At 40.1% G+C, this 22,336-nt stretch overlaps 1 protein-coding gene and 1 long non-coding RNA gene across 11 annotated transcripts in view; one reads left to right on the forward strand and one right to left on the reverse strand.

Moving 5' to 3' along the window:
* Positions 1-653: 653 nt before the first annotated feature.
* LOC148792120 (uncharacterized) overlaps positions 654-22,336 on the reverse strand; it is a 55,836-nt gene continuing 34,153 nt past the window's right edge. For 2 of the 3 annotated variants that reach the window (XR_016085469.1, XR_016085468.1), the window contains exons 2-3: positions 1,286-1,326; positions 654-1,180 (exon numbers count right to left, since the gene is read on the reverse strand). This is a non-coding gene — a long non-coding RNA (uncharacterized LOC148792120). Of the gene's footprint in view, positions 1,181-1,285; positions 1,327-2,265; positions 2,405-22,336 lie in introns of those variants that run through there. The other variant, XR_016085470.1, reaches the window with a different exon arrangement.
* Positions 2,988-22,336, forward strand: part of LOC104587736 (DNA ligase 6-like) — a 121,898-nt gene continuing 102,549 nt past the window's right edge. For 2 of the 8 annotated variants that reach the window (XR_016085466.1, XR_016085467.1), the window contains exons 1-4: positions 3,018-5,503; positions 5,635-5,752; positions 6,414-6,495; positions 6,751-6,802. Coding sequence is in view for 4 of the 8 variants with exons in the window: in XM_088903048.1 (XP_088759174.1) it covers positions 3,181-5,503; positions 5,635-5,752; positions 6,414-6,495; positions 6,751-6,802 (2,575 nt within the window). In the remaining 4 variants the exon portion in view is untranslated. Of the gene's footprint in view, positions 5,504-5,634; positions 5,753-6,413; positions 6,496-6,750; positions 6,803-22,336 lie in introns of all 8 variants that reach the window. The other 6 variants (XR_016085465.1, XM_088903049.1, XM_088903048.1 and 3 more) reach the window with 5 other exon arrangements.

The following is a 22,336-nucleotide window of genomic DNA, read 5'->3' on the forward strand; positions in this document are numbered from 1 at the left end:
TTACGTTGTATGTAAAATTAGTTCAAATTTTCTGTTATTAAAGTATCAAATGACAAGTCATTTCAATTCATTTTGTTCATAGTATACAATATCAAAGTCATTTTCAGTTTATTCTATATGATATTTTGATAATTTTTAGTTTAATTTATTAAGAAACTTTCTAAAACCCACCATCACTTTTTTATGAATTCTCTTAAACTCACCATAACTTTTCAAAACGTCTAAAACTCACTATGTCAGTCAGCCAGTGAGATTTTATTTTCTAAAACTCACTATTTGTTAAAACACCATTAAAGTTCATTGACCCAAGTTGTCCACATCAACCTAAATGCAAGTTTCATGACCAAAATGCCCATGAATGGTGAGTCAGCTTGTTAAATATTTTTTTGACCGAAGTGCCCAATCCTATTTCATATATAAGATTCCCACTCACTGAAAGTCTTTCTTACCCTCAATGTCCCAGAGTGTTCTTGCTCTCAACATCAAAGGAAGGGTCTTCTTCTTCTCAACGTCCAAGGGTCTTCTTGCTCTCAACGTCCAAGGTTGTCAGGTATTTCACCTTCATTTTTTTTTTTCATTTTTGCTTAATTAGGGCAGTCAAAGAAATCTCATTTTTGCTTAATTAGAGGCATCAAGAAGAAGCGGCACCACTATACTTCCATGCTTCTTCATATAGGACATTACTTCTCTGTGTGCTTATCCTTCCCTCACTCGTTTCATCATTATAGAACCCATCATTACATGAAAATCTGTTCTCACCTCTACAAAATCAGTGTCATTAGCTACAGCAATAGCACCTTTTGGGCAGCAACGTTTTACCAGCAATAGCTTTAGCTAGCAACGTTTTACTAGACCACAACAGAAATGATGGGAGAAGCACACTCCTTCCCCCTATCTTGTGGGCTGCCCATCCTCCAGGAACCTGTGAACAAGCGTACCCATAATAGAATGTAGAAAGTATAGTTCCCTTGCTTGATTGGTTAATCCCAATAGCATGAGCAGCTACTGAAGTGCAGATGAAGGTTAAAAAGACAATGATATACCGCTTTGGAAAATTCATCTTCTTCATACTTCACTTATAATTCCAGATATGGACATCACAAATAGCTGTTAAACTTTATCATTCTTCACTCTGTTATCCTGTAATCCTTCCTTCCAAGGCTGAGCTTGCTTAGACAATCTGAAGACCAAAAGAAGCAGCTTCATGTCTTCGTAGATAATTAGATCTTCAAGAAAATAGTGAGACATTTAAAGGGGTAAATTAAAGATTTTTTAGGGAAAGAACCTGATAACTCTTCTACTTCCAATACATTTTAATTTGACATGCTGCACAAGAAAGACAAGAAAAGGGATAAACGAAGGAGATATGATAAATTTCAACCATGTTAATAAATCCTTGACTTATGAAACACATCCAGCACCACAAAGTGCTAAACAACTCAAAGGTGTCTGCTTGATCAAAACTTCTTTAGTGCAGATACTGGTAGAGTGGAAACCACACAATGATGGATACCACCTAAATTGGATGGTTACAAAAAGCAGACTTGATATCATTATTTTGATTGCACAAGATGAAAATAAGTTTGTTAAAATGGTTATGATCATGTGCTAGATCTTTTTTATTGAGAACTGATAAACTAGTGGGTGCACAAGCACCAGTTGACAGAATAAAAAAAAGAACCATGCCATTGCAGCCTGCCCAAAAATCAGATGTATTAAATTCATAAGAACCACTCTATCAGACAAAAATAACACAAAAAAAATGAACCATGTCATTGCAATCTGCCCTTTTTATGCCCAAAAATCAAACAAAAAAAAGCACTTTGTGTTCTAAAGTACTAAGGTTGAACAAAACAGAGAGACAGACAAATTTTCTATTGTACTTGGTGAATCAAATCAATTATGCTGTAATCAAATTGTTAAATCCAATTATAACTACGAAAAAAACTAAAATATGATAATGTTTCTCTAAATAGGTTTGTTAAAACCACTTATAACCATCAATTTTACAGGTGTAAAGATAATGTCTTTTTTTATTGTTCCGTAACAGAGTACTTGGTTTGGAAAATATGAATACAATGGCACAACTCTGTTCATGGTGGGGACCATGAATAGATGCATTTGGTCTCACAAGAAGCAGACAATTGATGCAAAAAAAAGTAGTTAATGGATTCCTGCAAACAAGCAAGCAAGCCTATGTTGTCCTTTTATGCCATTGATAGGTTTAAAAGCTCTTGTTCCAACAAAAAAAAAGTGTTCATTTACCTTGAACACTGTAAGCTTCTATTTAAGTCGAATGTGTTCTTCACGGGATGGTGAAATCGTTTTTTTGTTCTTCATGCTTGGTTCTTAGATGGTGACTGGTTTTCTCTTTCGTTCAGACAATTAGGATTTTGGGTTGAAGAATGACGGGGTGTGCTCTTGGTGAGAAGTTGTCCCAGACATTTAGGGTTTTTGGTTTTCTCAAACGATGGGAGAAGCAACGACAATGGTGAGAAATTGCGTCAATATCCCAAAGAATGACGAGGGTGCACTCTTTGTTCCCTTCCGATTGTGTGCACTCTTTGTTCCCTTCCGATTGTTCTTCTTCTCAGACGATGGGAGAAGCAGCGGCAAATTCTCTGGTGCTATCAGCATTAGTCAATAATCAAATCTCAAATCTTCATGTTCTCAGATGATGGGAGAAGCAGCAGCCAATGCTTTCTCACTATTAGGGTTTTGGGTTGAAGAGTGACAGGGTAATTTTGAGATATTGCAAAATGGATCGAACATAATAAAGGGTAAAATAGTAAATTAGTGATGGATTTTAGACAATTTTTATAATTTATTTAGGCTGAATTTGGAAGGGGTATAAATGTATATATATATATATATATTGTACGTATTTTACGCTGTACATATTTGTTTTGCATTTGTACTCTTATATAAAACGAATCAAATTTGGATCCACCGTCCACGTCCACGATCCACGATCCACGATCCACCTAATATCCGATTCGATTCGAAGCCCTTTCACTGCAGGAGCATCAGAACAATCAGGTTTGGCGCTATTCAACTTCTTTTAACGGCTCCATCCATGCAATGCAAGACCCACCAACGAAGATTCGAAGACTGTCCTACACTTTCAGGTGACTTGATTTCATGGCTTAGTTGCAGTCACAGACATGAACATTTGATTTCATGGCTTTTCCTCCATCTTCCACCACAAAAACCCTAACCCTAAATTCTTCCGAACTCTTCGTCGACTCTTACAAAGCTTTCTCTCAGAAATCTCCTCAAAACTCTCCACCTCGGTCTTTCACTCTTCTCTCTCAACGATCTCCCCTCCCTCCCATTCCATCTGATTTCGCTCAATCCAAACTTATCCCCAAAACCCGTTTTATCGTTGACGGGTTCCGGTACTCCGGCGATTACTCCGTTTCCTATTTCCTCTCTCATTTCCACTCCGATCACTACGCAGGCTTAAAAACTGGTTGGTCTAAAGGTCTCATCTTTTGTTCAGAAACTACAGGTCGGCTTCTTATTGAAGCTCTAAAACTATCTTCTCTATTTGTTATTTCCTTGTCACTTGGTGAACCGGTTGTTATCGACGGGTGCGAAGTCACTCTTGTTGATGCGAATCACTGCCCTGGTGCGGTTCAATTTTTGTTTAAGATACCTAGAACTGAGGGAAAGTATGAGAGGTATGTCCACACTGGGGATTTCCGGTTCTGTGATTCGATGACACTAGAGCCTGTTCTAAGTGAATATGTCGGAGCGGATGCGGTTTTCTTGGATACGACATACTGTAATCCGAAGTTCGTTTTTCCGTCACAAGATGATTCGGTTAATTATATAGTTGAAGCAATAGAGAGAATTAGAGCTGAAAATCAACGGTTGAGGGAGTCTGTGTTGTTTCTAATTGCTACGTATGTTGTTGGGAAAGAGAGAATCCTGGTTGAAATTTCGCGTAGATGTAACTGCATGATACATGTAGATAGCAGGAAAATGTCAATTTTATGTATTTTAGGGTTTGGCGGAGGTGGGATATTTACAGAGGATGTTTCGGTTACTGATGTTCATGTGGTTAGCTGGAATGTGTTAGGCGAGACTTGGCCTTATTTTAGGTCTAATTTTGCCAAAATGGAGGAGATTATGATCGAGAGAGGGTACACAAAGGTGGTAGGTTTTGTTCCAACTGGGTGGATGTATGAAGTAAGGAAAGATGGGTTTGCAGTAAGGACAAAGGATTCATTTGAGATCCATCTTGTACCATACAGTGAACATTCAAGCTACAATGAGCTGAGAGAGTATGTTAGGTTCTTGAGACCAAAACGTGTTATTCCAACCGTTGGGTTGGATGTTGAGAAGCTTGATAGCAAACATGCTGTGGCAATGCAGAAGCATTTTGCTGGGTTGGTTGATGAGATGGCCAATAAGCAAGAATTCTTAATGGGGTTTCACAGGAAGTCTAGGAACAAGGATGAAAAAGAAAAAGGTAACATTAGCAGCGACTCGAACAAGGAACTTGATAAAGAGAATGAGGTGAAGCAATCTAAAGAGATTTTGGAAAGATCACCTGCCCTGCGAGAACCTGATTTACAAAATTCAAGCATGGCAAGTGATAGAGATATGGAGGAGTCAATTAAAGAGATTTGTGATAGCTTGCCACCCTGGGTTACTCGGGAACAGATGTTAGATTTGCTTAAACACACAAAGGGAAATATTGTTGAAGCAATGTCTGAGTTCTATGAACGTGAAACAGAACTGCGTGAGCAATTAACTGCTTCAAACAGGTCTACGACTTCTCAATTGAACTTGTCTACTATTTCTTATACAAGTTTGGCATGCATTTCTTCATCACTTCCTGAAATGGGATCTGTTAAGGAACACTTTATTGGAATTATGAAAAATAGTTTAGTTCAAGACAAGAAGCTATCCAACATGAGGCGTTCAATTAAGAGCACCGTCTCTCCTAGGAAAAAGGCAACAGGTGTGGAGAATAAGTCAAACAAGAAAGCAAAGCTAGGTTCATTTTCAGAATCTTGCAGGTCCGATTCCAAACAATACACGATAACAAAGTTCTTTAGTAAGATTGTCCCTAACGCATCACAAGTTGGTGAGATTGGTACTGATATGGCTGAGCAGTTCCCTGATACTAGGAATGTATTGTCCAGTAACATGAGTGAGTTATACAAGGAAGAGATAAATCAGTTTCTTGAAGTCATAGATGGTGGTCTATCAAGAATTGATGCTGCCTCTATCCTAGAGAAAGCCAAAGGGGATATTCATGTAGCCCTAGATGTATATTATAATAATTCTGGGGTGGATTGTGATGACAATGATGGGAAGTTATCAGTTCAAAGCCAACCTTACATTGATAATTGTTCTTCTGGAAAAGAGACAAAATCATCTGAGGAATCAGAAAATATTCCTAGCCTATTTATGCAAGGGTTTTCAACAACAGATGTGACTGCAACTCTTGTATCACTACCACTAGAGAAGTATTCCCCTGTTGAGCATGGTTCTTTCTCTCTCTCTCACTCTTTCTCTCTCTGGTTAAACAGTTAATTGAAACTGCTTATATTTTCTACTGATCCATGAATAAGAAACTTTAATTTGGAGTCCTTGCACGACACAAACGTGCATTTGCAGCATGCTGGAGGCAAGGACAGCCTGCTCCATATTTACATCTTGCACGAACTTTTGATCTGGTGGAAGGAGAAAGAAGCAAGATAAAAGCTACTGGTATCCTGTGCAACATGTTCAGAAGGTCTATTGAAAGTTGAAACAGTTTATATTTCTTTTATTTGAATTCCTTATTACAGAATCTTCTTGTCTCCTGGGTGGGGGTGTCAATTAATTGGATCATGATCTAGATCTATGCCAATTTAGATGGATCATTGACCCTATACACATTTGTTTATGTATGTATTTAGGTGCATAAATATGCTACTTCATGTAGTATATAGATATTATGTAAAAAATGTGTTTATTTAATCACTCGTATGTGTAATTATTTATTGCATACGCACTATGTAATGGATGCTTTTTCGTTGTTAATCCTTCAAATTTTAGTGTAAATTCTTTATTTGACACCATGCCCATGCCGTGTATGTTAAACAGCATTATAGATAATAACAGACACTTGTCAGTTTAGTTGGCTTTTGTGTTACCTTTACATGTAAAAGTTGTAGTTTACAAGTTTTCAACCTATTCAAGGCATCCATTTAAGGATTGAAAATATTATATCAAGTCTTTTTGGGTCTCATCCCTGGGTCTATGATACCAAAGTCTAATAGTTCTTGTATCTATTATGGAACTAATAAGTATCTAATTAGAAACCTAGATCTCATCCAATTCATGGGCCTACCATAATGTTATTGATGGATTTATTCATGAATTATTTTCTTACGTTTCTTGTTATGGCACAGCTTGCTTGCCTTATCGCCCAAAGAAGTGCTACCAGCTGTTTATTTGTGTACAAATAAGATTGCTGCTGATCATGAAAATATGGTTAGTATATACCTATCTTAGCTTGCACAACCATGAATGTTTTGATTTCTTATTGTTTTATGAAACCAATCCCGCTTTAAGTTTTATTCATTTTCAATGTTACATTGATAAAGTATTAGTCTAATCCTTAGTTCAATGATGAGTAAAACATATGCAGGATGTTTACTACTTGTTGAGCCTCAACTACTCTAACTTCTTTTTTTTTTAATTACTCACCTTATAATTTCACTTTTTTCTTTTCAATAACATTTACAGTTTTTGTTTGAAAAAGAAATGGACAGGCCCAAGTCTCACTCCATATCTTCATGTGAGTTTATTTATGTTGTTTTGACAGCTGTGTTTAGGTAGTTCGAACTAGTAGAGAGTAAGGGAGAAAGAAGAACAGTCGAATCTGATAGCATAAACCCTATCAGTCGACCCTTATTTGAATTAGCCTCTAATTAGTTGTACAAAGACTAAACTACCCCCCACTTAAGTATGGGACAGGAAGTCTCTATTAAAACTGCCACATAAGCACATAACTTAACATAAATAAAATGACTAATCTACCCTTATTCGGTTAGCTCTAATACTCCCCCTCAAGATGGAGAATATATGTCATATAATCCCAGCTGGTTACATATATAGTTCACTCTCCCTGAGATTAAGCCTTTTGTAAACAAATATGCCCATTGATCACCTGAGCCCACATGTTCTGTGCTTATCTCTCCAGTAAGGACCTTCTCCCTCACAAAGTGGCAATCAATCTCTATGTTCTTTGTTCTCTCATGAAAAACAGGGTGAGATGAGATGTGGAGTGCAGTTTGATTGTCACAGTACAATTTCATAGGTCTGTCCATAGAGAACCCGATTTCTTGTAGGAGATTCCTCAGCCATACTAATTCACATGTAGTGTGTGCCATGGCTCTATATTTGGCTTCAACACTACTCCTTGCCACAACCGTTTGCTTCTTACTCTTCCATGTCACAAGATTTCCTCCAAGAAATGTGCAGTAACCTGTAGTAGATCTTCTATTAGACACAGAGCCTGTTCAATCTGCATCTGTATACCTAATTACCTCAAGTCTTCCTCTTGGTTTGTACAATAACCCATGGTTTGGAGCTCCCTTCAGGTACCTTACAATTCTAAGAACTGCATCCCAGTGAGGTATCTGAGGGTTCTGCATAAATTGGCTCACCACACTAACTGCAAAGGAGATGTCTGGTCTCGTGATAGTCAAATAGTTCAGCTTCCCCACTAACCGTCTATACCTTCCAAGATCATCAAATATTTCCCCTGTATCACTGCTCAACTTAGCATTTGGCTCCATGGGAGTTTCAGCCGATTTTGCACCTAACAGTCTTGTTTCATCTAGCAGATCAATAACATATTTTCTTTGGCACATGTTTACACCTTGTTTTGATCTAGCAACTTCTATACCCAAGAAATACTTCAATGTCCCAAGGTCTTATGTTTGAAAATGGTTTTGCAGAAAGACCTTTAGTTTATCGATCCCCAATTTGTCACTACCAGTTATGACAATATCATCCACATAGACCACTAATAAAATCTTTCCGGTTTCTGAATCATAACTGAACACCGAGTGGTCAACCTGGCATTGTTTCATTCCAAAATTCTTCACCATTTCACTAAACTTCCCAAACCAAGCACGAGGCGATTGTTTCAACCCATAAATTGCCTTTTTCAATCTGCACATCTTACCATCCTCCCCCTGAGCAACAAACCCAGGTGGTTGCTCCATATATACCTCCTCTATAAGGTCACCATGAAGGAAGGCATTTTTAATGTCAAGTTGAAACAAGGGCCAATCATACATAACTGCCAGGGAAATTAAGACACGGATAGAGCCAATCTTAGCCATTGGAGAGAAGGTCTCCATATAGTCCACCCCATACAACTGTGAATAACCTTTAGCAACAAGTCTGGCCTTTAGACGCTCCACACTACCATCCGACAAGTATTTAATAGTATACACCCATTTACAACCCACAACATGCTTACCGGGAGGAAGAGTAGTGAGCTCTCACATTTGAGTATGCTGAAGGGCAGAAAGTTCCTCCTCCATTGCCTGCCGCCATCCAGGTGAGCTAAGAGCCTCTTGGACATTCTTAGTTATAGAAATAGATGACAACAGTGAAACAAAATTGGTAATGGGATGGAGGGTACAACTACGTTTACCTTTCCGTAAAGCAATGGGAAGATCAAGTCCTGAAGGTTCTGGGATAGGAGCAACAACAAGATTCACAGACAAGGTAGAAGCTGGAGGAGGAGCCGGTGTCTGTCGATGAGTATACACGTGCCAGACCGGTGGTCGTTCAGTAGGGATCTGCACTGGAGGAGGTGAAGGGTCAACCCCAACTGGAACAACTGGAGCGGGATCACTGACTGGAAGAGGAAGAGGAAGCAAAGGTGGAGACACCGATGCTTCAGGTCCCGAGAAGAAGGGGACAGACTCAAAAAAGGTGACATCAGGACAGGCATAGCACTTCCGAGTAATGGGATTGTAACATTTGTACCTTTTTTGAGTCCGAGAGTAGCCAAGAAAGACACACTTAATAGAACGTGCATCCAACTTGTCTATCCCCAGACTCAGATTGTGAACAAAGCACACACAGCCAAAGATGCGGGGTGTTAATGGAAAGGGAGACAAGGTGGGGAACGAAATAGAAAAGGGAGACCGACCATGAAAAATGAAGGAGGGCACCCGATTAATAAAGAAATACGTAGTAAGTACAACATCACTCCAAAATCGTTTAGGAACACTCATATGATGAAGAATAGACCGAACAGTTTCAAGGAACAATCATATGATGAAGAATAGACCGAGCAGTTTCAAGGAGATGGCGGTTATTTCGTTCAACCATCCCATTTTGTTGAGGAGTGGATGCACATGAAGTTTGATGAATGATGCCATGCTGTTCTAAATACTATTGAAAGGAAGTAAGAAAGTATTCACGACCGTTATCTGAACGGAGAACTTTGATTGGATCACCAATATGTGTACGTATTTCAGCATGGAATTTTTGAAAAATGGAATATAATTCACTCATTTCTTTCATTAAATAAATCCATGTCATCCTTGAACAATCATCAATAAAAGTGACAAAATACTTGTAACCATTATAAGAGTATTTCAATCGGACCCCAAACATCTGAATGAACCAAAGCAAAAGGACTCAACATACGACTTTCAACTCTAGGACTAAAGGGAACCTGACGATGTTTCCCATATTGACACGTCTCACATTGTAAGGACAACAAATGACTCAAAGACGGAACCGGTATCTTGAGTGCCTTGAGAGATGGATGTCCCAGTCGACAATGCCACTGTAGATGAGTGAGTGAAGTCTGAAGTGCAACTGACGATCCACCACCGTCAAGGTAATACAATCCACCAGCCTCATGCCCCCTACCGATCTTCTTCCCCGTCTTGAGATCTTGAAAAACACAAAAGGAAGGGAAAAATGTAATAGAGCAATTAAGAGTCTTGGTTAATTTACTAATAGACATAGGATTGAATGGAAACTTAGGGACATATAGAACAGATGATAAAGAAAGAGAAGCCGTGTCAACATTACCAACACCACAGATGGGAGAAGAGGAACCGTTGGCAAGAGTAACAGTTTGAGATGTGGAATTTTCAGAGAGGGAAGAGAACACACCTGGAGTCCCGGTCATGTGATCCGAGGCTCTAGAGTCAATAATCCAGGGAGAGGGTTGGGATGCCAGACAAGCTATACCTGAGTGGGCAAGGGTGGCTGTAGTATGATGTGAAGTAACCTGGAGAAACCTCTCATACTCATCACGCGGTACATTCACTATCTCCTCGGAAACAGATGTAGATGTGGAAGGTGTTAGATCTGCCTGTTGGTTATCACTGATATCAACCCCACCAACTACTACATGATTAGTCCATGTAGAAGGAGGGCCATGGAGATCATAACAGAAATTCACCGAATGCCCGTCCCTGCCACAAGGGGTACACTTCCTTGTAGTGTTACTTTTTCCTTTACCACGACCTCCCCCTGAGTCACGACCACCACCACGGCCAAATGCGGAACCACCACGATCTCCTTGGGAGGCATGTCCTCCCCCTCTAGTACCACGTCCACCTCCTTTAGCTATCACAAATGTTGATCTGTCAGATTGTGTGGGATTCTCTGTAGATCCCAAAGAAATCCTACCAAGCCGTGCAAAAACTTCCTCAAGTGTAGGAAGAGTAGAGCCTCCCAATATTTGTGCCCTAACTGGTTCATATTCTGATTTCAACCCCACTAAGAACCTAGTGACATCTAGTTGTTCCCTCTGTTGTTGCTGAACCTTAACATCTGGAGTGAGGGGATGATAGACATTGAGTTCATTTCTGAGGTTCTTCATATTGGCATAGTACTCTTATAGGGTTTTATTCCCTTGTTGCAGATCGAAATACTCCTGATAGAGCTGATATACCCTTGTAGTATTATCCTGCCCAGAATAAAGCTTCTTGGCATGTTCCCATATATCCTTAACTGTATCTAAGAACATAAAGTTGGCACTTATTTCGGGTTCCATACTATTCCATAACCATGTCATGATTTGGGCATCTTTCTTGTTTTTAGCCATCAAACCCTGGAGAGTCAGCTGATGGTTTATCTTTTTTCACGTGTTTCACTTTCCTCTTTACCTTGAGGAAAACTTCCACTGACTTGGCCCATGGCACATAATTCTCATCATTTAATTTAATGGAGGTTATCTACACACCCAAATAGTCGGAGGGAATCATCACACTTGGTTTCTGATCACTAGAACCATCTTCCGTTGCTGCCATTATGTCCCCCACTGCTATCTCTAATGCTGTACTCTCAGTCACTAACCAAATACTGCTGTCAAGGCAACACTACAACACACGGATAACAATTTCACAACTAGTCACAATCAACAACTTGATGTAGACTAACATTGAGGTTAAGAACTAGATGTTTTGACCAGATTCGGCTACCATCAAGATTAGAACATTGATGAAAGCTACTAGGCTGAGGTATTCGGCCACTTCTTTCAGCACAAATTTTTTCTGTTCACACCACTACTGACATCCCAGAAATATTAGGCACCATTACAACAATACAACACTCAAGCAACCACACACAAAAAAAAATTCTGTTCACACCACTACTAACAACCTAGAAATAGTAGTCACCATGACAGCAATGTAACAACTCGAGCAACCACACACAAACCCTCTTGAAATTGTTCAGTAGAGGGTAAACACTACAAGCACCACCACACGACTAGGGCTGTCACACATGGTGACAGTAGTATTTGGCTGATATCCTAGGGTTGCCGCACCTTCCTAATACTTGTAATAGGGATTGCGGCAGTCCTAAAACAAAAAATAAATAACAGGCCACAACTATCAAATTGTGTACCTCAGATTCGCAGCCCAAAGAAGAAGAAAAAAAAAAAGAGAGAGTACTTGAAGTCGCAGGATGGAAATCTTGAAGTCACTGCCTTCTTCTCCTTTGTTTATGGCTCTGATACCATGTTTTGACAGCTGTGTTTAGGTAGTTCGAACCAGTAGAGAGTAAAGGAGAAAGAAGAAGAAGAAGGAAGAAGAATAGTCGAATCTGATAGCATAAACCCTATCAGTCGACCCTAATATGAATTAACCTCTAATTAGTTGTACAAAGACTAAACTGCCCCCCACTTAAGTATGGGATAGGAAATCTCTATTAAAACTGCCACATAAGCACATACCTTAACAGAAAAGTAGAAAGCCTTATGTGCTGATTTCGGCCAAGCTTCTTGTGAAAGGAAGAGTAGAAAGTTGGGGATTTCGACAAGAGACAGAGGAAAGGGAAGAAAGGAGAAGAAGGTCGACTAGGATAGATTGACATAACCCTAGCCGCCAGCCCCTCATTCTATTTATAATTAACTTAAGTATGAGATATTACAAGGATGCCCTTAGTAGGGCGGCAACTCAAACTAAGTAATTACAGCTCTTTAAAAAATAAAAACTAATGGGCCCAAGGCCCAACAACATCTTAATTTAAAAGAAAATAAACTAAACACAAGTCGGCCCACTCAACACTCCCCCTCAAGTTGGGAGTAGATGTCATACATCCCCAACTTGTGTAGATCATGCTTCAGCTTATTCTTTGCAACGCCTTTTGTGAGGACATCAGCAAGCTGCAGATCAGAAGAAATGTATGGAAGACAAACTTCTCCACAAGTTACCCTTTCTCTGATAAAATGTCTATCTACTTCAATGTGCTTAGTTCGGTCGTGCTGGATTGGATTATGAGCAATATTAATTGCTGCCTGGTTATCGCAGCAATATTAATTGTTACCTGAACACCGATTTCTTCCAACAGAGAACATCCAGAGAAGTTCTGAAACTCCATGTGCCATGGCCTTATATTCGGCTTCTGCACTTGATCTTGCCACAACTGTTTGTTTTTTACTCTTCCATGAGACTAGGTTACCCCCAACTAGGGTGCACACTCCTGAAGTTGATCTTCTGTCATCGAGGCATCCTGCCCAGTCTGCATCTGTATAGGTTTCTAGCTTGAGCTGTCCATGATCAATAAACAATATGCCTCTGCCTGGATGTCGCTTCAGATAAGCAAGGATCCTGTCAACTGCCTTCCAGTGCTGGTCTCGTGGAGCATGCATGTATTGGCTCACTACACTTAACTGCATAGGAGATGTTCGGTCTTGTCATGCACAAGTATAGTAGCCGACCCACAAGTCTTTGGTACCTCCCAAGGTCCTTTACTGGTTCACCTTCTGATGCACTGATTCTATGGTTCTGATCAATGGGGGTGCTAGTTGCCTTTGTTCCAAGTTTCCCTATTTCTTGGAGAAGGTCCAAGACATACTTCCTTTGAGAGATAAAAATTCCATGTTTCGATCTTGCAACTTCAATGCCTAAGAAGTATCTCAGTTCTCCAAGGTCCTTAATCTCAAATTCCTTATGTAGGTTCCTCTTCAGACTATCAATCTCACTCAGATCATTCCCAGTGACAACATTATCATCCACATAAACAATTATGATTGACACCAAGGATCCCTTGCGCTTCACAAACAAGGTGTGATCAGATTGAGTTTGAGTGTAGCAAAAAACAATCAGGGCCTTTCTGAATCTGTCGAACCATGCTCTGGGGGATTGTTTCAAGCCATATAGTGACTTCTTCAGCTTGCATACCTTTCCCTCTTTAGCATTATCATAAAAACCAACTGGAAGATCCATATACACCTCTTCTTGTAGATCCCCATTTAGGAAAGCATTCTTCACATCCAGTTGAAACAAGGGCCAAGAGTACGAGGCAGCAAGAGAAAGGAGTATTCGAACAGAGGTCATCTTTGCAACTGGTGCAAAAGTCTCTAGATAATCAATGCCATAGGTCTGTGTGTATCCTTTTGCAACAAGTCTTGCCTTGTACCTCTCTATGCTTCCATCTGCCTTATACTTTACTGTGTAAACCCATCTGCATCCAACTGTCTCCTTGCTTTCTGGTAGGTCCACAATCTCCCATGTTTGATTCTTAATCAAAGCCTCCATCTCTTCTTGCATAGCTACCTTCCACTCAGGTTTGGAGAGAGCCTCACTAACACCCTTGGGTATAGACACGGAATCAAGAGAAGAGAGAAAAGCACGGTAGGAAGGAGAAAGTCCACTGTAGGATAAGTATTGTGATATGCAATGAGCAGTGCACTTCCTCTTCCCTTTTCTAAGAGCAATAGGGAGATCAAGGTTATCTGTAACAGTGTTAGTGGGACCAATGGGAACTGAAATAGTAGAGGGATCAAGAGGAATACCTGGATCTGTATCAGCCGAATCTGGAGTCTCCAAGGGATCGACAGGAGGTGGTGTGAGTTCTGCTGTAGTGGAATCAACCTCCTTATGAAGTCTCTGCCGTGAGTAATACTGTGAGACGGAACGCAAAGGGGGTGGCAAGGTAGGTGACATCGGATGGTTGTCAAGCACAGTAGTAGACACAGGAACTGGAACTGGGAGAGGGATAGACTGCTGACTTACTTCCCCAAAACACTCCCCCTGAGAAGGATTCCTTGAGAAGAAGTATGTAGATTCGAAAAAGGTGATGTCCATAGTAACAAACCGGTTCCTAGAGACTGGATCATAGTAGCGATACCCTTTCTGATTCTCTGCATATCCAAGGAAGACACATTTCTTTGCCTTGGGATCAAGTTTCGAACGGTAAGGACCAAGAATATGCGCAAAGCAGACACACCCAAACACCCTTAGAGGAATGTGAAACATCTCCCCTAAGGAAAAAGAAGGCTGAATGGAGTGCTGAATCCAAGTATACGAGAAGGCATCCTGTTAATCAAATATATTGCCGTGAGAACAACATGACCCCAAAAACGAACCGGAACTGTCCTGTGATCATCATGCTTCTCGCCGTTTCAACAACGTGTCTGTTCTTTCTCTCTGCAACACCATTCTGCTGTGGACTGTAGGAGCAGCTACTCTGATGGACAACACCATACTCCAATAGATATGATGCAAGATGTCTCTCAAAATATTCCCTAGCATTGTCAGATCTGAACATCTTGATTCTAGTTCCAAACTGTGTTAATACCATTTGATGGAATTGCCTCACCAAGGATGGTACCTCATCACGTGGTTTCATCAAGTAAATCCAGGAAATCGAGAGAAATCATCCACAAACAGGAGAAAATAGCGATAGCCGCCCATAGAGGGAACATGATAAGGGCCCCACACATCCGAATGAATAACATCGAAAGGAGAAGAACATCTTTTATTACTCGGTTTAAAAGAGTGTCTACAATGCTTTCCAAGTTCACAACCTTCACACTTCAAACTTGACAGACTCGCAGACTCAAACAGTTTTGGAAACAAAGAACTTAAAGAAGAAAAAGACAAATGACCCAAACGATTATGCCAAAGTATAATCCGATCCACAAGTTTTGACTCACTGTCCTTGCAAACATGATGACTTTGGTGAATTGGAAGAGTATCCAGGAGGTAGATTCCATTCACTTCACGACCACTCCCAATCGTCCTCTTTGAATCCAGATCCTGCAAAATACAATTTCCAGGAGAAAAAATTACTGAGCAGTTCAGATTCTTAGTCAAACTACTAATAGATAACAAGTTGGTGCTCAATCTAGGAACATGGGGGACAGAGGGTAAACAAATGGAATCATTAATCTTGACAGATCCCTTCCCAACAATAGGAACATGGGATCCATCAGCTGTGGAGACCCTATCTCTGCCAGAACTGAGCTGGTAAGAGGAGAAAATGGTGGAGCAATGGGTCGTGTGCTCTAAGGCTCTAGAGTCTATAATCCAAGGAGATCTCTCCTTACCTGAAGCAGAAACATAGTTTGCAGTGACATGTGGACTACCTGTGTGGGCAAGGGAGGTAGAGTGAGTTCCACCTGTGCTACCTGTACCTTGTTGTCCGGTTGCGGCTGAATTGGAACTAGCTGTATCCCTCTGATTCAGAAGTAACCCAAACCTCTCAAGCTCGACCCTTACTGCAGCAGCTGCAACAGACTCCAAGGCAGCTGTAGTAGGGGGGCCGGAGTGTCACCAGTAACTGCCATATGTGCATTTCCTTTCTTATTCTTCAATCTGGTCGGCACAAGATGTGGGTGAAGCTTCCAGCAAGTATCTCTTGTATGCTTCGGTTTCTTACAGTAGTCACAGACTAAGTCCCTTTTGTCTTTCTTCTTGTTCTCATTGCCATTCTGTTTAGGTTTCATAGCACCTACCATAGCAGACTGATCAGACATGAGATTCTTCATCATTACAACCCTCCTGCACTCCTCTCCTGACACGAATGCATATGCTTGGGAGAGAGTGACACTGTCCCTGGAAAGAAGATGCTGTCGTGCAATGTCATACTCAGGGTCAAGGCCAACAAGGAATTCGAACACCCTATACTTCTCTAAGTGTCTTTGATAGGCAGCTGCATCCTTGGTGGTTTCCCAAGCAAAGGTCTCTAGATGGTCAATCTCCTGCCATAGAGTCTTAAGGACTGAAAAATAAGCTGCAACAGATCTATCTCCCTGCCTAGTAGCAATAATCTAATTTCTCAGTTGATAAGCCCTAGCAACATTCTCCTTCTGTGAATAGGTCTCTGCAACCCCATCCCATATCTCCTTAGCAGTGTTTGCCCATAAAAGGTTTTTTACTTATATGTGGCAAACATAGAATTACACAACCATGTCATTACCATATAATTTTCTTGCACCCACCGGGAGTTGCCAGTTTCGGGTTTTACCTCTTCACCAGTAATATACCCCAATTTTCCACGAGCCCCAATGGCCATCTTTGCAAATTGGGACCATTCCAAGTAATTTGTACCATCCAACCTAACTGTAGTAATGGTTCCGGCTCCGAATTGGTCTCCAACACCTCCTTCTACTGGTCCCATTTCATTCCCGGGCTTATATTCAACTCTGTGTCCCTCCATGTGTCTCAAAGAGGTACAGAAAACAGCTAAAAAATGCAACAAGAATAAATAGAATACCTTCTGGAACCAACAACACTCCTTTGGTGTCTTGGACTTTCTTCCCACGAAAGATTCCTTTTCGGTGGGATGGGGAGAAGAGAGAGAAGAAGCAACCGCCCTCTCTAGAGGCCTCCAAACCACATGGAACTTGAATTGCCCCTTACAAAAAACCCAGAGGAACCCTAAAAAAATAGGACGCCACTATCTAGGTCAAAATTGAAGAGTCCAACAAAATCAAGACTCTTCCCCTTTCTCCAGTTTTTCCTGATTCTGATGAGAAACCCTAGACCAGCTACAGGGCTTACAGATCCATCAAGAAAATCCAAAAGCTGGGCTTACCTGAAAGCTTCGATCAACCTCTTAAATCTCCATGCAGTCGGCCGATCTAGGGCTGCAGGAACGAATCTCTTCAAGAACCTTCAACCTGCTCTGATACCAAGTAGAAAGCCTTATGTGCTGATTTCGGCCAAGCTTCTTGTGAAAGGAAGAGTAGAAAGTTGGGGATTTCAGCAAGAGACAGAGGAAAGGGAAGAAAAGAGAAGAAGGTCGACTAGGATAGATTGACATAACCCTAGCCGCCAGCCCCTCATTCTATTTATAATTAACTTAAGTATGAGATATTACAAGGATGCCCTTAGTAGGGCGGCAACTCAAACTAAGTAATTACAGCTCTTTAAAAAATAAAAACTAATGGGCCCAAGGCCCAACAACATCTTAATTTAAAAGAAAATAAACTAAACACAAGTCGGCCCACTCAACAAGAAATAAAATGACTAATCTACCCTTATTTGGCTAGCTCTAACATATGTAATAATATCAGGTTCAGGTGTGTACTTGCAATTTCCAAAAGTTTAATCAAATTTATCTTTTCTATGAGTGGCCAAAAGCCTCTATCCAATTGATGCCTTTAAACCATCTTCTCTCTTCATTCTCCACTATCTACTTCTCCTTTGATCTTCTTTGTGTATAAAATTAAAAAAAAATGTTTCTTCTCAAACCACCTATTTGTTGTTAGAGGCATTCTTGCGGCTCCTTGTGTCTTGGGCTCTTTTTTGGGAAAATTAACATTTTCATGCATGGGGCCACGAGCCTTTTATGGGTTCCCATGACCTAAGAGGAGGTCATGATTAAGAGGTCAATGGTCTTGGTGTATTGAAAGGATCCTAGTATTTTAAAGCAATGTTTTTAAAATGGGAAAATCTATGATGTGGGAAAGACATGGTATCAGAAGAGTTTTGACCAATGCCCATGAATTTTGATAAATAACACCTGATTGGCTACCACATTTATGATACCATTTGATTGGTCAAAGTTTTTCTGATATCATATCTTTTTGGTATCATAGTTGAACCCTTTCAAAACTGACCTGGAGGTTAAACCGTTTTTGCCTCCTTGTCATGGGCCACCAGTTCGACCATTTGGGTCGAATTGGCCAAGCTGTGCCACATCATCACTCTCTCTACATATGTGCGTGTGTATATAATTCACATTTTATCAATAAATAATGTTTTTATATTCTACATGTAATATATGTATTATTTTATATTTTTAATTTTTATTTGTAAAAAATATAAAAAATTGCAATTTAAGGCCAAAACTGTTTTTTTTCCACGAAAATAGCGGGGCAAGGCGCCTACAACGCCTTGAGGCACATAATGTTTACCTATAAAAAACACCTTGAGATGCATAGATCTCGAAAAGTTACCCAAAATAAAAAATACCCCAGTCGGACATCCGAGCGCAAAGTTATGGCCTTTGGAAGTTTGCATACACTTTTAGTGTGCAACCCTCAACCCGATCACTGGGTCGAACGGGTCAATAGTCCAATAGTCCAGGTTGGACAGTTTTTGACTAATCACTGGGTTTTAAGATAACTAGCCTGGAATCATGGTCGGGTGATGGTTCAGACAGTTTGACTGACTGGGTCAATGGCGGGTTGAAAACATTAATTTAATGAGTCTTATTAAAGGATCACAAAGTTGAAATTATGTTTCTTTTGTTTCAACCTATTTTTTGATAGCTAAAGCTTACCTGTTTTGCTTGATTTTGATGCCAGTAGATGGAATTTTAAGTTATACATTCAATGGCACCAAGATCTTGTAAATCTGATGTGTTCTAAGAGAGTTATGGCTATTTTACCAATAGGGTGTTAGTCTGTAAGACAATAACAAGATTTGCATTTTTGTGTTTTCTTGGTTATCTTAGAGCCTTTTTTTTGAGCAAAAGGTAAAGTATAATTATATTAATGAAAAGGTCCTTTGTACAATGAGAAGCTGTACAAAAACCAGAAGGACCTCAAAAGAAGATCATTCTAAAAAAAATATAGTCAGAAGTAACCTCTTTAAAGCCAGCAAGAATAGACAACCGTTTTCTAACAAAGCCTAAAGCCAAATCGATGACTTCTTCTGAAGAGTATTTGAGTTCAACCTTCAACCTTGCTATTCCTTTCTGTCGATACCAGACACTAAATTGCTAGGGGAATAACAGACCAGCACCTCTTTCCTTTTTTGGTCATCCCTTGGATCTGCCACCCCCCTCCAGGCATGCTTTAACTAAGGCCGGTATACACCAACAAACCTCAAACTTCTTAAGAAGTGGTTCCAGATTTTTGTAGCAAACTTGCAGTGTAAAAACAGATGGTTTGTTGATTTTGTAAACACACTGCAGAGAATTCACCTCAGACCATTACAATTAAAACCTTTCTTCACCAACATCTCTTTAGAGAGACACTTCTCTAAATCTGCCACCCAAACAAAGAACTTGACTTTGGAGGGTGCCACAGTCCCCCAAATAGCCCTGCTAGGAAAGAGAGCTTCAGGCCCTCCCACTATGGAGTTGTAGAAGGATTTAACTGAAAACTCTCCGCTTCTGTTCCATCTCCATATTAGGGAATCCTCTGATTGCAGATTCAACTCCTGAGACTGAAGCGAAGCTAGGAGATTTCCAGCCTGCTGAATCTCCCAGTCATTGAAAACCCTTCTAAAGGTTGGAACCCAGCATATAGCATTGTCCCTCAACACAAAGGTATTAGTTACCAATGCCTCTTTATCTACAGCCAGACTTAACAGGGTGGGAAAAAGTTCCTTCTCCCATCCCCAACTTTGAAGCCAATTCCCCTTCTGAACAGGCTAGAAGCTCTCATATTCCTTTCCACAGACTACAACCGTAAGTCGACAAAGGTGGACCACTACCCCATCCATTGTCATCCAGCTCATATTTTTCTGCAATTACTTTCCTATAGAGGTTGTCAAGCTCAACATCAAACCTTCATAGCTAGCTTCCTAGCAGAGCTAGGTTTAAAGATTTTTTTAGACTTCGTATCCCCAAATATACCAGACCAGATCCCACACAAACAAAATGCTAAACTCCCAAGAATTTTCACTTCTAGAAAGAGAAAAAATACTGAAAACATTCCAGCAATAGTTCGGCCCGTAGAATAGCCTAGTAATCATTCCAGCAACTAGTCTACTAACAGGCTACTGAAAACAGTCTATTAACAGCGATAGTTCGGCCACAGGGAGTCATTAAAAAGGCCTACTAACAGTTCGACAACAGCACATGATTAAAAAAAAAACACATATGAATCAGAGACAACAAAGACAACCAAATTCAGCAATCAAGAACTTAGGATGACAGTCCAAAAAAGGCAAGTTTTAAGATTTTCAAGTCTAAAACCCTTCAAATATGAATCTGAAGTCTGAATCAAATAAATGGGAGCAAGAAAACCCTAGGACGACACCAGATATAGGGTTATAGGTTGATCGAGTCAGCCGATTGAGAGAAAACTGTGATTTACCAACACATCATGCGTCTTTTTCAAGAATAGGGAGATATCTTGTGCTGATCGAAACAGTCCCCAGAAATCTCCAAACCAGAAACTGAGTGTAGGATTAAGAAGAGCTTGAGAGGACCCTTCAATCTGAAGAGAAAAACTCAATTCACAGGCTGATGTAGAAGGCCAGAAGTCCAAAAAAAAGTTACAGTCCAAAAAAGGAAACTGTACAGTGTTGCTGCCCCAAGAAGAAGATCAGAACTCCTTCGAAAACTTCACCAAATCAGATGTTGTTTGTAGGAAGAGTAGATCAGGTCTAGGCAACACCAGAACTGAAGTTTGGCCTCAAACCAATGTCTCACAAGAGAGATCTAACGAAATCTCTCCTGCTGATTGCACAAAGAAGACTGAACAGAAAAGGGTTGATCAAAACAGCCCTAATATGACAGGATTACTGCTTCTAGTGAGTTTCACGAGAGAGAGAAAATAGATAAGAGAGCAACCTGCTCTGATACAATGTCAACACTCTTGTGTGAATAGAGAGAAGAACAAGAATAATCTTAGAGGTGTCAAGAATGAATGACCCCCACCTCAAAGAGTCTCTTATATATTAAAAGATATGTACAATTACAAGAATGCCCATATAGGGCTGAAAGAGAAAAGAAGAATAAGAAGTACAAGTAATGTACAACAAGGACTATACTAATAAGATGCATCAAGTTATAGAGTCTCCACAGAAAAAAGATAGAGAGAATAGAAGAGATAACTTTCCAGGGGCTTCTAAAGGTGGTATTTGTGGTGGGCCTAGAATCCTACCCAGTAGGAGAAAGGATTAGCTGAATGACATAGCTGTTCAGTGGTCTGTGGAACCAATGGTAACACTCCACGCCAGTAATAAAATACATAGGTCCAATAACTATTTAACTTCTCACTGGGTCCCATGTATTTTATCACTGGTGTGGGGCGTTATCATTGGTTCCACAGTCCACTAAACAGCCATTGTGTTAAGCTAATCTGAATTCCCCAGTAGAGTCTAATACATATTTGCTCTTGATTACCAAATGCCACAGCATGCTGTTTTCTTTTAGAAACCTCCAAAACCATTTTCCTAGAAAAGCACTATTCTTATTAGCCTCTCTATCCATAGCCCTCCCTCCTTGTTTTTGCTTTCCACATTCCAATTAACAAAACAATCCTTTTTGTCTTGTTTGGGCCTCACAAAAAGTTCCTGATCTGAAACTCTTGTATGTCCCTTTTTTCACTGTATATCAGATCTGATTTCTTTTCTAACCCACCATGTGTACCCCAGTAGATCCTTCCCTTCCTACTAATTCTTCTGTTTCCCTAGAGTGCTTGGTGGTTTGTAAGGTTGAGGCCAACAGCCGTATCTATGTAAATTGGACAAAAACACTAAAATTTGGTAGAAAATGTTTCCTATTAATTTTAGTAGATTTCTCATTTTTATCTGGTTTATTCTTTTTTCTGAAATTAATCCAAGAAACATCTTGTTTAAAGTGTAAGATGTTCTGATTTGGGACTTTATGGATGTAGATATTGGCAAAGTTTGTTTGATCCCAAATTTGT

Source organism: Nelumbo nucifera, chromosome 4 (assembly GCF_055504915.1).
Source record: "Nelumbo nucifera cultivar China Antique chromosome 4, China Antique-T2T, whole genome shotgun sequence".
NCBI classification, from domain to species: domain Eukaryota; kingdom Viridiplantae; phylum Streptophyta; class Magnoliopsida; order Proteales; family Nelumbonaceae; genus Nelumbo; species Nelumbo nucifera.